This window comes from Lynx rufus, unplaced genomic scaffold (assembly GCF_022079265.1).
Source record: "Lynx rufus isolate CCGP_SWC_20201006 ecotype Redwood Valley unplaced genomic scaffold, mLynRuf1.p SCAF_5, whole genome shotgun sequence".
NCBI classification, from domain to species: domain Eukaryota; kingdom Metazoa; phylum Chordata; class Mammalia; order Carnivora; family Felidae; genus Lynx; species Lynx rufus.
In genome coordinates, this window is record NW_025814867.1 from 113,945,766 (window position 1) to 113,964,758 (window position 18,993).

The following is an 18,993-nucleotide window of genomic DNA, read 5'->3' on the forward strand; positions in this document are numbered from 1 at the left end:
CTGATAAAAATTATTATCAAAGAAAATAAAAGGGCAATGCAATGCATCAAAACAGACACTTATATAAATACTCTAAAATGGAGACTGGTGGTAGTACAAGATACCTCTCTCTAAAAATGAGGTCTCTGCACCCACTCTGACTTCCCCTGTGTTCTTAAATAGCAATTTATTGTATTTAATTGGAACAAGCATATGTGCATGTTTTTAATATTTCTCTATATACTTTATCATGAGTTGATTACAACCAGTACTTTATTTATGGATAAGGCAACTGTGATTTCAAAGTTAATAAGCCATGGATTTAGAATTCAAGCTTAATTCTTCCAATTCCTGCCATCCACTACAAGATGATGAACATTGTACTATACCCACTTTCTTGCATTTCTACAATCAAATAAATTAAAATAAAGATAACAAGCTATAAAAATAGATGAGTCTAGCAGTAGCTCTACATAAGCTGATAATGATTATCATTTGTCCAAAATCATCCTTATCTAACAACTGGAAGAGTTTAAGGTATATAAATAAGAATGAAATTCACAGAGCAAACATATTAACCAAAAAAAAATCTAGTCATCAATAATTGACACTACCTTTTATTCTGTGATTAATGCCACAAAAATACAAATATTTAATAAAAGCTAATCACATAAATCCTGGGAATTATTCTTCACGTGTTTTAAAATATTTATTATTTTTACCAATGAATGACAGTTTCTACCTAATTTAAAATGTAGTAAAACTACATGATTAGTATCAGTATCCTCAGCACTTATTATCCTCTTAATCCCACTAATTATTCATCTATATTAATCTTTCTTTGGTTTATTTTCCAACATATAGAAATGTTTATAAAATTCCTTCAAAGAATCATTTCTGACTATTCCATTGTAAATCCTTGTTATGGGTAAATAAAAATTTGGAATTAAATCTATATTGATAAACTTCAATGAAACATCTTTTAATAATTAAATAGTGGAGGAAATCTGGTTCATGCTTTATAAAAAATATACCACAGATTCTATACAAATATTTTTAAACAACCAAATAAAATCATTAGAACTGACTAGAGTTAGTGAACTTTTGAACATTCAAGAACCCAAGTGTTTTATAAATAGATAAAACCTTTAAAAATACACACATGGAGGGGCGCCTGGGTGGCGCAGTCGGTTAAGCGTCCGACTTCAGCCAGGTCACGATCTCGCGGTCCGTGAGTTCGAGCCCCGCGTCAGGCTCTGGGCTGATGGCTCAGAGCCTGGAGCCTGTTTCCGATTCTGTGTCTCCCTCTCTCTCTGCCCCTCCCCCGTTCATGCTCTGCCTCTCTCTGTCCCAAAAAAAATAAATAAACGTTGAAAAAAAAATTAAAAAAAAAAATACACACATGGAACGCCTGGGTGGCTCAGTCAGTTAAGCCTCTGACTTAGGCTCAGGTCATGATCTCTAGGTTTGTGAGTTTGAGCCCGGTGTTGGGCTCTGTGCTGACAGCTCATAGCCTGGAGCCTGCTTCAGATTCTGTGTCTCCTTCTCTCTCTGCCCCTCCCCTGCTAACAGTTTGTCTCTCTCTGTCTCTCAATAATAAAGAAGGTTAAAAAAATTTTTAAAAAAACACATATATTTCCCATGACCCTTACATGCATACAAGTATGTTTTTTCTTATTATCATCCTTTTTAAAGAACATGAATATACCACAAAAAAAGAAATCACTAAATTTAATATGATACTACAGAAAAGAAACTTATAAATCACCTACCATCAAGAGGGAAATATCTGCACTATGTTAATACTTGTCTACAATAATTTTATTTCTATATTTATATTTTGATTATAAGATCTTAACCCAAACACAATTGATATATATTATCTTCATGTAAAAATTGTTAATGTATAAATTTATTAGATTAATAAGCCCTTACAAAATGATTCATATATAAAGAAAAAAAATGTTCTACCTTGAAAATTACAGGTATTTTATTATCATAACAATGTGAAAGGTATGGCTTTAACTTAATTACCCTTGTGTTAATATTTCCTGACAGATCTTACAGAAATATTATTATTACAACTAAAAGGTAATTTGTTATATGGTGGAAAACTGTATTTAATAGTTCCAAAAGATAAATTAAGCTCTAGTATAGTCACTACTCAATCACCAAACACAACACCTGCATAAACTATCCTATATGTTTTTGTAACATATATGTGAATTTATCACTTATTTAAATATAAGTTCATTTTCTCTATGTACTATACAATTACTATCAGTAAACATGAGAGAATTATTTTTAAACTATCTTTAAATGCCACATTCTCTATAGGTCATCATTGAGCAAATGTTGAAAGTTGAGCAAATGTTCATTTTGAATCCCTTTTGGTTTTTGTTGCTGCTATTAATGTTACTTTCCTTTATAAAAATTTGGTGAATACAGCCATTCCTATAGTTTAACTGGTTTACCGAATTCAATATGGAGCAACACTTGCCATGGTACACAATTTATTTTATATTTTCATATATCCTCTCCAGGAGGAAAATAAGAAACTATCTTATAGTTAATAATTTCTTGCACAATTAATTCTACCAGTAATAGCATTTAAAAATTTATCACTTGAAAATAAATGTATAATAAATTTACCTTTTAAAAACATTATTTAAATGCATGATAAATTATTTGAATGCATCTTTCTTACCGTGACAAGAACCTTCAATTTCTTCATATCCTGTACTGCAGATACACCTTCCAAGAGGAACCAGCCAATCTCCATCAGCTCCACAATATAGTTTAGGAGTGTCACGCTCTTCTGCACTCTTCACACAAGAGCCCCTTACTTCAACCAAAGAAGAAGAATCAACCCTTGGGATGGTGTCAGGAAACATAGCCAAGTTACGAACAGTGAAGGGGCATTTTTTGTAGAAAACACGGACAGAGACCAAGGCAATGCATGCCCCAATATCTTGAAAAGCCAAATAAAATCCTTTCCTTTCTATAGGACCCACCTCACGAATTTCCGTGTTTAGCTTCAGGATACGATCACCCAAATCCATCTGGGTAAAACTTTCATCAGCAGCAATTGTGTCAATCTTTGTATACTGGCTTGGCTTGAATTTAATTCCATGGGACTCATCTGATTCCACATAATACAGATTAAATGTTTCTTTGCAAGTCCCCAAAACCCATGGGATGCTGTTACAATCCCTTAATGTAAACTTCATTTCCACATAAATTTTCTGAGCTGCGTCGCGGGAGATCCAGTTTGTACGAAGCCAGTTGTTTTGGTTTGGTTCCATTACATTGCATACCTGGTACGTGTGAATGGGCCTATTGTGTTCATCCATTTCAGTGATGGCATCCCACTGCAAGAAGGAAAAAAAAATTAAGTGATTATAAAACCACAGTGGTTAAGCAGGTATGATTACTTCTGATATTTTCAGTTTTAGCAAAGAAACATGAATAAAAAGGATACAAATGAAGCTATTCAAACCAATAATGCAGCAGGATTTTAACCATGAACCTCTGGTTAAGAATGTAGGTTCTGAACGGTGCCTGGTTGGCTCAGTCAGTTGAGCGTCCAGCTTCAGCTCAGGTCATGATCCCATGGCTGGTGAATTCAAGCCCCACTGGTGGCTGGTGAATTCAGAGCCTGGAGCCTGCTTTGGATTCTGTGTCTCCCTCTCTCTCTGCTCCTCCCCCACTCATGCTCTGTTTCAGTCTCAAAAATAAATACACTTTGTTGATCCTTTTTTAAAAAATTAATAAAAATCTCTAAGTATCTTGAAGTAAATTGGCATCGTCCACATTTACACATATAATATTGATAATTGCACATTATAAATTTAGATTGTAATTGTATTTTATTTGTATAGAAACAGTGATAACTTTCAATAGATTAAAAACAAACCATTCTGTTAATTTTATAGCCTTTTTGGAAAAACATGCTAGTTATCATAATTTCTCATTTCTATTAATATATACTGGAAATAATAAACTATTTTCTATCGTGAATAAGTATTTTATTTCTTAATACCAGACTTCAGTGATTTATAATATGATTATTAACACATTCTGTTTGCAGTGTCTTACTCTAATTGGCAGTAGAGAGTCACTTAATCAAGATTCGTTGAATTTCAATTAGTAGTTTCTAACAGATTGACTACTTTCTTCAGTCTACAGGATAGTTATGACACTTAAATGTCTTCAATATCTACTGTACATTTCCATGAAAAAAGAATTATATTCTCAAGCAAACTTAAAAATAATCTGTATCTGAAATTTCATTTACAAGTTTCTAGCTTTAAATTGAGAGGATACTATCCAGAAAAAACAATAAGTTCCTTTGGAACTGTGGATATAATTTTGCAAAACACCCCTGATAAACATAGGAGTGATCCAATAATCTCATAAAGATACATGCAATTACTCATCTAAATGTTTTTCATCCTAGCAATCATGGGTCTTATGTAATTCTTACATTTGAATTTAAGGCAAACCAGCATTATCATAGCTCATTTTTAAAAAATATTTATTTTTTTTTTTGTAGTCTGCAAGTGGGGGAGGGGTAGAAAGAGGGGGACAGAGGATCTGAAGTGGGCTCTGCAGTGACTGGCTGACAGCAGCAAGCCTGAAGTGGTGCTTGAACTCATGAACCATGAGATCATGACCTGAGCCAAAGTCAGATACTCAACCGACTGAGACATCCAGGTGCCCCTGTTATAGCTTATTGAATAAGCAAAGTAACCATTTTGAATATAAGCAGTGAAGCAAGATGCCAATAATAAAATTTGTGAAATATCAAAAGCAGTATCTAAAACTCCAAGCATTTCACCCATTGGAGAGCCTCTGAGGGTACTCAACAAATGATTCTTATTTTAGATAATTTCTAATAAGAACTGATTTTGTTTCTCAGGAAATGCATGTCTATACCGCATCCTGAACTTTTCCATATAGAATGACAGGGCTATAGTCTCAATGAATTCTGTTTAAATAATTACGTCTTAAAACCTTCACACTGGGGGCGCCTGGGTGGCGCAGTCGGTTGAGCGTCCGACTTCGGCCAGGTCACGATCTCGCGGTCCGTGAGTTTGAGCCCCGCGTCGGGCTCTGGGCTGATGGCTCAGAGCCTGGAGCCTGCTTCCGATTCTGTGTCTCCCTCTCTCTCTGCCCCTCCCCCGTTCATGCTCTGTCTCTCTCTGTCCCAAAAATAAATAAACGTTGAAAAAAAATTAAAAAAAAAAAAAAAAAACCTTCACACTGTATCTCTTCATATTAATAAAAAGTATTAATCATGGTCATCACAACTATTCCTAAAATATGAAATTTAACTAAAATGTCAAAAATTGCCTCTTGTGACAAAAATAAATTCTGAAATCATTTTATATCTTTATTTAAAATGTGTTGGGTGTGGGGGAAATACTTAGATGGAAAGAAAGGTCAAGAATGAGAAGAATGTAACATACATTCACTGAATTAAAACTGAGCTGAACCAAGGGATAAGGAAATGACAAAATATACATGGATAATGAGAAACGTGGTTCTTCTCAAAGACACTGCATAAAGATTCTTAACAAAATGGTACCTCATTTTCTTGGCTAAATTTGTGATATTTGATGGTCATTAGTGTTTTTTCTTCTTTTATTAAAAAAAAAAAAAGTCAGAATTAGATTTGAGTACCGAAATAGTTAGAACAGATCAATTGCTAAATTCTATCTTATCTAAAACATTCAAAGTAATTGAAATTAGATATTTAAATCTGAATCTAACTAAAACTAGAATATAAATTCAATATTGGTATACCTAAAAGATTATGAAGTTTACTAAAAAATATAAACATTAGCAGATATAGAAATGGTATGACAATTTAATCATAATATAGCCTTCAGAAATACTGCATTTACACATAATTATATTTGCATTTATGTAGTTACATAATCTTTTTGTTATAATTTTCAAGTGTTAAGTAAGACCTCTAAAACTGTGGGGCCCATAGTAAGAATGGTAGTATGAGGGCTCATATAGCATGCGTCTAAATATGTTAAAATGATAAATCATTCTTTAAATCATATCAAATTCTAAGTATATTCTCTTTGCCTACATTGCAAAGATACCTTCATAAAAACATGGAAGGCCAAGTTCAAATTTAAAATACTTGGCTTTTGAAAAACTAACTTTTGGGATTACATCAAAATAAAAAGCTTCTGGACAGCAAAGGAAACAACCAACAAAACTAAGAGACAACCTACTGAATAGGAGAAGATATTTACAAATGACATATCCAATAAAGGGTTAGTATCCAAAATACATTAAAAAAAAGTATACATCTCAACATCAGAAAGCAAACAAACAAATAATCCAGTTAAAAATGGGCAGAAGACATGAACAGACATTTCTCCAAAGAAGACATACACATGGCCAACAGACACATGCTCAAGATCACTCATCATGAGGGGAATGCAAATCAAAACTACAATAAGCTATCACCTCACACGTGTCAGAATGGCTAAAGTCAAAAACCACAAGAAACAAGTGTTGGTGAGGAGGTGGAGAAAAGGGAAACCCTTGTGCACTACTGGTGGGAATGCAAACTGGTGCAGCCGCTGTGGAAAACAGTAAGAAAGTTCCTCAAAAAGTTAAAAATAGGGACGACTGGGTGGCTCAGTCGGTCAAGCATTCGACTCTTAACTTCGGCTCAGGTCATAATCTCACAGTTCATGAGTCGAGTCCCGTGCTGCCAGCATGGAGCCTGCTTGGGATTCTCTCTCTCTCTCTCTCTCTCTCTCTCTCTCTCTGCCCCTCACCTGAGTGTACGCATGCATGCACAAGTGCTCTCCCTCTCTCTCTCAAAATAAATAAATAAATTTAAAAAAATAATAATAATAAATAAAAATAAAACTACTCTGTGACCCAGTAATTGCACTACTGGGTATTTACCCTAAGAATTTGAAAACACTAATTCGAAGGATTATATGCATACCTATTCATTATTTTTTTAAATGTTTATTTTTGAGAGAGAGAGAGACAGAGACAGAGCATGAGCGGGGGAGGGGCAGACAGAGAGGGAGACACAGAATCCGAAGAACGTTCCAGGCTCTGAGCTGTCAGCACAGAGCCCAATGAGGGGGCTCGAACCCACTAGCTGTGAGATCATGACCTGAGCTAAAGTCAGACACTTAACTGAGCCATCCAGATGCCCCCTGCATCCCTATGCATTATTTACAACAGCCAAACTAAGGAAGCAGACCAAATGCCCATCTATAGCTAAATGGATAAAGAAGATATGGTATATACAATGAAATATTCAGCCATAAAAAATAATGAAATCTTGCCATTGGCAACACAGGGATGGATGTATAAGGTATAATGCTAAATGAAATAGGCACGTCAGAGAAAGAAAAATGCCATATTCCACTCATATGTGGAATTTAACAAAACAAATGAACAAAAGGGGGGAGGGGAAAAAGACAAATCAAAAAGCGAATTCTTAACTGATGGTTACCAGAGGGGAGACTGGTAGGGTGATGGATGAAATAGTTGATGGAGATTAAGAGTAAACTTAATCTTAGGGGCGCCTGGGTGGCGCAGTCGGTTAAGCGTCCGACTTCAGCCAGGTCACGATCTCACGGTCCGTGAGTTCGAGCCCCGCGTCAGGCTCTGGGCTGATGGCTCGGAGCCTGGAGCCTGTTTCCGATTCTGTGTCTCCCTCTCTCTCTGCCCCTCCCCCGTTCATGCTCTGTCCCAAAAATAAATAAACGTTGAAAAAAAAAAAAATTAAAAAAAAAAAAGAGTAAACTTAATCTTGATGAGCACTGAGAAATACACGGAACTATGGAATCATTACTGTACACTTGAAAGTAATATAACATTGTATGTTATCTACACTGGTATCTCTCCATAGAGAGACGACCCTTAACTTTAACCAATCCCACTTCTACTTCCTTCCCAGACTCTAGCTCTTTCCCATACCATGAAAGTCTTCACATATGCACATATAGACAGCATCCCAGCCCTCAAGTCCAAGCTGTGCCTCTCTCCTGTTACAAAAAGCTGCCAATTTTGGCCTTCCAATCAACTCAGGTTGAACATACCAATGGCACAATATACCCACTGGAGGATGGACCCCAACAAGAAGTCATTAAGTTCTTTAAAAGAACTTAGATCCTGATGAGGGAGCATAAGGCCAGCTGACAAGCTGCAAACATGCCCCTCCCCCAGATAGGATAAGTGTGATATTCCTCAAGCACTCCTGGCTGCCCAAGAACAAAGGAAAGGGGCAAAATAAATGGTTATCTGACTCTCTCTCTGTCCCTCTAATAGATGTGGGGGCTTCTTGCTCATTCATTTCCTGGTTAATGGCTCTAATGGGAGCCACCTGTGGTTAGTCTACCCCAGGACAGGGACTTTAAGGAATATTACCAAGCAGAACAGCTGCTGAAACTCCCTTTGTTTCGGGAAAATTCTGTCTTCTCTGGTCTGACATGGACTGCACATTCCCACTTGTTGGTGGAAAGGAATACAAATATGGTGTCAGCTCCTGTCTGAGCTGAGGAGCTGTAAGACTGGGAACCTTCTTTCTCACCTCCTGGTGGCATCTCACCTCTTCTGCCTCCTACTGTTTCTGCATCACCTAGGGTGTGGCCTACATAACTGATTCTATACCATCCTCTGCCTCCTCATTGGTTCCTCCTCCCACCCTCTGTGTCAAGGAGGGAAGAGCACCCACTTGGACTGCCCATTTCAGATTTCCCCACCGGGATCCCAGGTAAGAACTGACCATAGGGAACAGATTGTTTTTTAAATGGATGCAGGTGGAACATTTTGGTGTTTAAGCTAATTTAAGTCGGTTGGTCTAAGACCTATCAGCATTAAACATGAAACTCTTATTATTCTTATCCAGGTTTGCTGAAAAGTCAAATAAGCTTGTGTTGTCTCTGTTGCAATTTGTTAGCAAAAAAGGCAACTTAAATGATGGTTAATTCTGTTGCAAAATTTTCATGGGTAATTGTTAAGATACCTTTCAGTCTTTGGTAATCTGAAACTTTAAAGTTTTGCCTTCATGATAATTGGGATTGAACTCGTTGGACATCTAGGCCTTTTCTAAATAGAATGGAGTGCTAAAGCACTGATTACTAAACATAAGGTTTATCTGCTTTTTGGCTTCTTATTGCAGAGAAACTAAGGATATTTGCATCTGATTATAAACACGGTTTGTGCTTTATAAATTTCTGAAGTTTTTGGGTTGATGGTGGAGTTCATGGGGTCCAGAGCCGACAGCCAAGAAAGAATTCTTGAAGACATCTTTGGTGCAAAAAGGTGATTTAATTAAAGCACAGGGACAGGACCTGTGGGCAGAAAACAGCTGCCCCAGGACCATGATTATAGATTGTGGAGTTGGGGAGGTAAAGTCCAGGAGAAGTTTCCAATGAGATTTTCATATGCTAAAGAAGACTCACTGGATACTGGAGGCCTAGCTATTGTCAAGCTAAGGTTTTCCCTCTAGCAAAGCATTAGCATTAAGAAGGGAGTTTCTTGTGATTTACTGATTTACTAAGATATTTGTAAATAGATGGAGACTCAGGACCTGCAGGACTATGATCTCTATCAGTTAACCATTTGTCGTTTCCCCTTCCCTTTGGTCCTGGGCAGCCAGGAATGCCCTAGGAATATCACACATATCCCAACTTGTGTTTGCAGCCTGTCAGTTGGTCTTATGCTCCCTCATCAGATCCTACACTTTCCTTCTGTACCACACTGTAGGGAAGACCCCAGAATTCCTTGCTCAGATGGCTTCAAGTCTTCTTTCAAGAAGAATGAATAGCAATTAATATGTAAGATTAATCTACATACATACACTTATTAGCAACTGTAACTGTACCACATATGTTCAATGGGTAGAAGTTTTTGCCCCTATTTAAAACAAACACACAATTTATTCTACAGCTGTGAAATATTTAGATGTACACATACCTGGAAATTGTAGAAATTACAAGATGAAAATATGTATCAAACCTGTTACTAATTCTGTTATTTAGTTGGTCAATTCTGTCAGCTGTTTGCTTTTACATAATAGATAACCCAAAATATTATGACTCCTTAATCTCATGCTGTTTGTAAAAATATTTTCATATAGGACTTGAAATATCAATATATAAAACAATTTACTAATATATAATATAGAAAAGAGCTCAGTACCACAAAAATTAAACCATAAATGCTTCTGCAAAGTAAAGTATCTTGCAAATTCTATCTGTTCTTATGGCCTGCACGAGTAGAACAGAAAGTTTCTCTCTTATGTTAGTTTTAAAAGCCCTTTCTTTGGATCAAGGAGTAGATGGATAACTTACAAAATGATGAGTGGAAAAGTTTTTTAACTTGGGAGTATTCATTCTGCTCAGTGAATTTTGGTTAAGCAAGAATCAGTTGTAAACCAAAGCGTTCTCTCTTTTAAAAACCTTCAAGGGTATCTTGGATTCACTAATTCCTAGGGGAAACTATTTGTATACTGAATTTATATTTATCAAAGCTTTTTTACAATTTTATTTTTTACCAATGTTTACATTTGTTTCACATCAATCCAGTAAAGCAAAACAAATATTTTCATTTTCATATTACAGATAAGGAACCCAATACCTAGGAATTAGTCCTTGCCCAATGTCGCATGGACCAAGGACTGAAACTGAAAGGGAGGGCCTAAGCCGGCCGACTCCATCTTGTTCTGTGTCCTTCACCTTGACCACTCATCCTCCCCTTGAGTAATCCCCCGCTCACCAGCCTAACAGGACTCCGACCCTTCCCCAGCCAATCGGCTGAGGCTACAGCCATTACCTCACCAACTGCCCCTAGGCCCCAATAAAACCTTTGTCCTTTTGAAACTCTCTCTCCCAGGTATCTCACCACTGCCTCCGTGCAGGTAGGGGATTGAGCTCGAGCTAGCTCCAATAAAGGCTCTTTTGCTTTTACATGGACTGGGCTCCCTGGCGGTCTTTGGGGATCACGAATTCTGGGCATAACAGAAACCAAGCTTTCTAATTTTATTTTCTGTATTTTTGTTTTGATGGCATACTTACTGGCCTGGGAGAGACTACCCCTCCCAGGTCTAGCCAATTCTTAAAGACAGCAAAGGGGCCTGGGCCTTTGCATTTGAAATTATGTTCATTTGCATATGAAAGCAACCAAACTAGAGTTTATAGCCCCAGCTACTTTCTTATTTAACTCTGGTACCAAACTAATATTTCCCCTGCCCTAAATTATCCCAGAGCTTGATAGATGCCAGGCAACTAGAGAGCACTTCTATAGTCTAAAGCTCGCAGAATTATACTAACCAGCTAATCCTAAACTGTTTACCCTGCCCTACCTTGCCTTTCCCACAGAAAACCCAATAAAGGCTCTGGCTCAGTCTTTTCCCTCACCCCATCTTCTGCCACTTGGCCAAAACTTGTCACTTCCCCTGTGGCCCTGTGTGGCATGTGGTGACTCCTTTACTGAGTCCGATGAATATAATAAACTTTGTTTTTCCAAGTCTAGTTCTTGTCCCCCCCCAGTGGCCACATGGACTTCATCATACCATACCCAACATTAACATTCTTAGAACAAATAGTCATGGATCCTGAGACATACTTCCTGACAACCCTTCAGAGGACAACTGATTCTTAACCAAAAGCTTTCACTGAGCAAGAAGAAACTTCAAGTTGCAAAGCTTTTACTATTCATTACATATAATTCATATATCCACTCCTTGATCTAAAAAAAAAAAAAAAAGGACTTATAAAATGACCATATGACAAGCTCTCTCTTTTCTATTAATCCAGGCAGTAGGAGCAAATACAATTTGCAAGATATTCTACTCTGCAGCAGCATGTATCAAGGTAATTAAACAAGGATACCATTAGACCAAGGTGGCTCTAATGCTTTTGCAGACTACTTAATCAAACTGAAACCTAAACTATAGTAAATTCCAATAAATGCTCCAAGGTTAAAAAATCAAAACCTATGAACAACAAATCATAAGGAGTCAACCAAGGCTTTCCCAAATAAGGCACCCACTTAAGCTACAGGCAATAAAATAATTTTCTCTCTTTCCTTTGACTTCTGCTCTGCTCTATAACAGCCTCTTCCCTAGCTCCTATTAGCAGAATGACCCTTAATCACTTTTGGTTTGACGCTGCTTGATTTCAAATTAATGCTTATTCAAATACACATTTAGAAATGTTAATATGCCTCAGTTTATCTTTTAATACATAACTTGAATTTTGATCTACTATAAATAATATTATCAGTGAATTGTGTTTTTTTAGTGTTTATTTATTTTTGAGAGAGAGAGAGAGAGAGAGAGCGAGCAGGGGAGGGGCAGAGAGATATAGGGAGACACAGGATGTGAAGCGGGCTCTGCCCTGACAGCAGAGAGCCTGATGCGAGCCTTGAACTCTGGAACTGTGAGATCATGACCTGAAGCCACTGATAATTCAACTGAGTCACCCAGGTGCCCTACCAGTGAATTTTTTTATACCGTAGTATTTTAAGTCTTACATGAAAATATAGAAAACTAAACAACATAAGATGGAGGAGTTAAAATATTTTCAGTTAAGTTCCTATTATGTAAAAGCATATAGTTGACAGAATTAATCAACTTAATTTCAATTGCAGAACTAATGATAGGTTTGATTATTTCATAGTGCAATTTCTACAGGTATAAAGATTATGTACACCTAAATATTTTACACTAGAGAATGTTATGCATGTGCTTGTTTTGAATAGGAGCAGGAACTTTTACACACTGGAAAAACTTAGTAGAGGGTTACATTTACCAAAAGTTTGTGCATACAGCTTAGTGCTTTATAGCATCTAAGAATATTTCTTCACTGATGGATCTCTTGGGCAGCCTCATTTAAAGTGAATGTTTCTTAGAAGTGACAGGAAGTACAAACAGCTATGAACAGTACTTAATCCTTTTATGCCTGAGGTTCACTAAAAACCTATCCCCACACACACAGAGAGAATTTTTGTTTCCATAGCAAGCCAAATAAACTAGGCCAAAAAGCTGGATTCCTTTTGGGCATAGAAAATTAGAACAAGAAAATTAATTCTTAAAGCAACTAGCAGTCATTGTGGAATCAGATTTCTTTCTTTTTTCAGAGAACAAAATAAAGCAATCAAATAGCCTTCTTTCTAGGCAAGAATATTCAGACAATTTGCTGGCAAATTGACCCAAACATCTACACTGCTAATGTAAATCTTTCAAATTTATACCTTCTTCTCTCTGAAAAATCTTTGGAATTCATCAGGAATATAAACATTTATTTCAAAAATAACTGTTAAAATTTTAAAATAAAAGCAGATAGTCTGTTACTCAGCACAGAAAGGGCTGTAAGCTAATTGTAATTTCAAATAGCAGTAGTAAGTCCTGATTACTTACTCAAAAACCACAGTTCAAGAAAACTTGTAGCAAAAGAAGAGAATTACCCTCATACTACCATGCTCACTACTGTATCTCCAGACAGAAAAGGGAGGGGGAAAATCATATCCTAGATACCTTAGGACCCTAACCAGCTTCAGGGCTGGTCTGCTTTTTGGCAAAAAGAAAAACAAATTAGTAAGAAACAAAGTTAAATATGCTGATAGTTGTGACTAGGGAAGGTAGCACTCTAACAACATTGAAGAATGAGATAGCTATAAAAAAAATAAATTTGGGGGGCACCTGGGTGGCTCAGTCGGTTAAGCGTCCAACTTTGGCTCGGGTCATGATCTCACGGTTTGTGGATTCGAGCCCCGCATTGGGCTCTGTGCTGACAGCTCAGAGCCTGGAGCCTGCTTCAGATTCTGTGTCTCCTTCTCTCTCTGCCCCTCCCCCCCCCTCTCTCTCTCAGAATAAAATATTAAAAATAATAATAATTTGGGGGGACACTTGTGTGGCTCAGTCAATTTAGCATCTGACTCTTGATTTCTGCACAGGTCCTGATCTCACGCATCTCTCCTGGGATTGAATCCTGCACTGGGCTCCAGGCTAACAGCCTCTCTGCCACTCCCCCACTGGTGGTTATGTTTTCTAACCTCCCTCTCTCTCTCTCTCTCTCTCTCTGTCAAAATAAATAAGTAAACATTAAAAAAAATAAAATAATTTGGGTTTCACCTTTACTTGTGCTTCCTCAATGAATAAGTACTTTTTTGTATATATGTGAAATTGTTCTTCTCTTTCTCTCTGCCTTTTAAAAAATCATTTACTATAATACTACTAAACACTCTAATATCAAATTAATAAGTCTTAAACTTATATCTGCCCCCATTTGTAACACATCCCAGCCATAAGCTAAAAGGGAGATAAATATGTGGTGAAAAATATTTTTTCTTGATTTATTTCTTTAAAATGCAGTTTTGATAAATATATAGACAAAATATATACAAAGAAGTTAGAATATAACAGAAGATTATTTCAAAGATATACAATCCAAAAGAGCAAATGCCTTTTTAGATTAGCTACCATTACATTGCCATTTGATTAATTCATAAATAAATGAGATAGCCTATTATTCAGATTTTTTCTAAAAGTAAAAAATAATCTAAAGATAGGACAAAGTAAAACAAAGAAATAACAATAAAACCATGATAAATCTAATATTCTCAGTTTCCAGGTATAACTTGTTACCAAGTGTTTTGTAGTATGTGGCTATAACTAATTATTCCTCAAAATTGAACCAAATTTAAATGAGAAAGGGAAACAAGGGGAGAAAACCTTCAACATCATTCTGAGATTGATAAAAATAGAAGAGCTGAGAATGAAGACAAGCCTTCATTTGGTGAATCTCTGATTTTTTCCAAACATTCTACCTCTTACCATGCATAATCCAAATAAACTAAAGTTGAACGTACATAGGCATCTCATTATGTAACGTTGTAATGGCTTAATTTTTAAGTCATAAGTATCTAATATTCTCAATCAACGAAAAGCTTGTTAAAGGGGCCTTCTTATTCTAATGTGATATTTTCCTCAGAACCACTTAAATATTCACTTTGAGTCAATATACTGACATAAACTTAGAAAATTAGTGCCCTGAATTCTGCTGCTAGGCATGTAGTTAATAACATAAATCTGTTTTTGCAGCAGAAAAGTGAAGGCTCTGCATTTAAATGATAACTACTTTCAGAGAATAAAACAAGAAGCAAAATGTATCATGTGCAGATACATTTCTATTTCACTTTGGGCAAACATAAAACTTTTTTATTAGCACTACAAAGATATTTAATAAAAAAAAAAGTACGAACTCAATGGCATGGCTGGAAGACAACTGCTGAGACTAAGTAAGTTTTATAAATAAATTTATTACTTTTGGTGCATTTGTCCTATTAACAGGATCAAAATATTATAGGAAAAAGGATAATTTCCATTAATAAGGAATAATTCTTCCCATAAAACATTGTCACATGAAGATTAAAACTTGTTAGAGTCTATCTTCTGAATGTCTGAAAGTCTTAATTGTTATAAAAAGTTGAGATTTTCCCTTAAAAATGAATAACATAGTGTAAATATCATCTTTGAATAGGATTTCTACAAAAAAGATGTAAATATTCATCTTAATTATTCTCTTATGTTCAACAATACATGAATACCTTGCAAATATAGAATACTTTAAATAAAATACCTTGCAAAATATAGAAAACTTAAAAATAATCTCACAAACTATATTTAATTTCATTTCTGTATGGTAGAATAAATCATATCATCCTGGTTTTATGGACGAGGGGATTGACTTCTTAAATTTAGAGAGAAAACAGAAAAGTCAACACCACAAGTATCTGAAAAGTCCTATTGGCCCATATGAAGTCTCTGAACTAAATTTAAGTAGCTTGTATTCTCTGTGAGGGAAGGCTCTTTGTTTTGTCCATCACTGCATCCCTAGTACGAGGGGATACAACACCAGGATCAGAGTGGGTTCTCTATATTTGCTGAATGTAAATGAATAATAGAAGGCTTGAATTCTAAACCAATCCTGAATGCTTCTGCTAATGCTTGTGAGACTTACTACTTCCTAAATCAGTATTCTAAATATCACACATTATTGAGAGATATATACACTTTGAGCAATCTCCTAAACTAATCTTATTTTAGAACTTTCATAATGACTTAGCTGAACATAAAAATATCAGATGACTTAATTGCAAACATCAGATGACTCAGCCAGCATTATGCTAGTGCACAAGACTTTAAGTTAGGATGAAGACTCAGGTTTAGAACTGGGAGATGCTCTGTCTGTATGTGTGTGTGTTTCAAGACAGAGGGAGGAGGAGAGGAAAATGTTATCAAGAAAATGTGTCTATACCAGAAGAGAGAGTGAAATGACCAGGTGAAATAGTGCCGAGGCTGCTTAGAAGCTATCCTTTAATAGAAAAGGACTTTCCGATAAAAAGGACTACTTACTGATCCAGTCAAATTACCTTTGCTCTAATTACTGATAAAGTCTATAGCCCCGATTCTGATTAACTTTCTACTTTAGGTAAAAGGTATAATATTTAAGTATATTAAAATTAGGAATTGGTAATTCTTGCAAACATGAAGTATGAAATAAATGAATATTCAAACTCTACATGTTAATACAAATTGCCAGAAGAAACCTCCCGGATATTCTGTACACGTTAAAGAAGAAAATGATTAACAAAGGAGAAAGTGAGCACATCAAATGCTGCTGAAGGCCCAATAAAATAAAGACAGCCCAATATCTACTGGATTTGTTAATGGAGAAGTTCCGGCAGCTATGACAAGAAAAGGCTTGGTGCAGTGCCAGTGTGGGCAGAAGCATAATCTTCAAGCAGAAATCTGGAGACAAGTGCTTTCTTATTATAGACATGTAATGTGTAAAATAAATTTGTAGAGATTATTCCAAAGTAAGAAGATGATTCTGTACATATCTTCTTAGTTTATGTTCTGGTCCATATGTTGTTTGACACTTCACAAAAATATCTATTTTGACTTGTTTTTTTCAAAATACGTAGACCTTCACAATTCAATTAAAACTATCTCTAGAGGCACCTGGGTGGCTCAGTTGATTAAGCATCTGACTTCAGCTTAGGTCATGATCTCACAGTTCCTGGGTTCAAGCCCTGCATCAGGCCCTCTGCTATCAGTGCAGAACCCGTTTTAGCTCCTCTGTCTCCTTCTCTTTCTGCCTCTCCCCCATGTATGCTCTCTTTCTTTCTCTCTCCCTGCCCCCCCGCCCCCCCAAAAAAAAAAACAAAACACAAAAACAAGCTACAACTCTACCCAGGACTACATTTCAATGGGAATGGTTGCTGGTAGGTCAAAACTTGACATCAAAATCTTACAGGTACAACTAATTATCGTCAGCCAGTTCAAAGGCTTCAAACTGAGATTTTTCTGCATTAACTGACATGTGCCATATGTGTATTTCTGACTTGAATAAAACTACAATAGATTATACTTATTTATTTTGCATATTTGTATTCAATGACTCTTGAACACAGAATATAAGTGCATATATAATGGGAAAAGTATAAAAGCGTAGGCACTATTTTTTGAATAACTCTGTGGGACTGATTTCTATTTATTAAAAAATTATTTTAAAACAACAAATTATTAGTAATTAGAAGGGAAGTTTTACACTATTGAGCCAAGTTGAGAATTTTCCCCTATACCCTCTTTTTAATCTCACAAATTGTTAATGAACTACAGTATAGTTTAGATGTATCATATTCTTTGTGTTAAACTATTTAAAAGAACTGCATGGCTTTATATAGGATCTGACACAATCATTACTGTGCAATAAGCCAGGGAGTATAATAAACTTACCCTTTATGTTAAACAACCTTTTAAAAAGTTCCATTAATCTTTTCTTAGGAAAACAAAACAAAACACAACAATATTTGAAGCTAACCAAATAACAATGCTTAACAACCATTCACCTTCCAAACTTCAAGGAAAAAACTATCCCTGATTATTACATATATTCTACAGAATAATAAACTAAAATTGCTGTTAGCATAGTAATAAAACTTATGACGCATAACAGAATTTTAAGGTCATGTTGGGAACATAAATCTTTCAGCTCTGAGATATATTATATGGACCCAATGAACTTAGGTACTTCTGTAGTAAGGTGCTTTTTAAAAGACAAAAATGATTGGATGTTAATTATCACATATACTTCTGATTAATCTGATATTTTTGAGAAATAGAAGAACATGAGTGTATTGTCAGTAAATATTTATGAATTATTTTACATGGATATTCTCTGAAAATACATGAAAATGTTATGTGCCTCTTTGTGTTTGCTTATATTACATTTTTCTATGAAAGTTTATAATTCATAACCCAATAAGCAAAATATTGCATTTCCTAAGTAGCTAAAAATCAAAAGGTCATAAAATTAAGCAAAGTACTACATATACTTAAATAGATACGGTTCCCATAGTTAAGAAGTACATTCAAAATTAGTATCATCACTAACATTTACTTAAAAGGATTTAACATACACTAAAAATAGTCAATATTTGGAGTAATAATTTAAACTAAACTCAATGGTTTACAAGCTACTAGAAAACAATCAACAAACATATACATCCAAGAAAGTAGAAATATAGTAAAGTAGGAGATAGAATAATTCCAGAAAAGAGTGTCATAAGGAGAATGAAAAGAAAAAATTTTAAACCAGCATACACATAGAAGGTATACAATAGCTCATGACAGAAGACAAAATATACATGTCAGTTACCAAACAATAATTGTTAAATATCTACTTTTTTTTTTTTCAACGTTTATTTATTTTTGGGACAGAGAGAGACAGAGCATGAACGGGGGAGGGGCAGAGAGAGAGGGAGACACAGAATTGGAAACAGGCTCCAGGCTCTGAGCCATCAGCCCAGAGCCCGACGCGGGGCTCGAACTCCCGGACCGCGAGATCGTGACCTGGCTGAAGTCGGACGCTTAACCGACTGCGCCACCCAGGCGCCCCGTTAAATATCTACTTTTAAAAAATAAAGACTCCTGGATTTTACAATAAA

The 18,993-nt window shown here is 35.7% G+C and overlaps 1 protein-coding gene across 2 annotated transcripts in view; it reads right to left on the reverse strand.

The window, feature by feature from the left end:
• Positions 1–18,993, reverse strand: part of EPHA6 (EPH receptor A6) — an 884,276-nt gene that overhangs the window by 706,737 nt on the left and 158,546 nt on the right. For both annotated transcript variants that reach the window (XM_047099574.1, XM_047099573.1), the window contains exon 3: positions 2,687–3,350. In XM_047099574.1, coding sequence (XP_046955530.1) covers positions 2,687–3,350 — 664 coding nt within the window. The remainder of the gene's footprint in view (positions 1–2,686; positions 3,351–18,993) is intronic.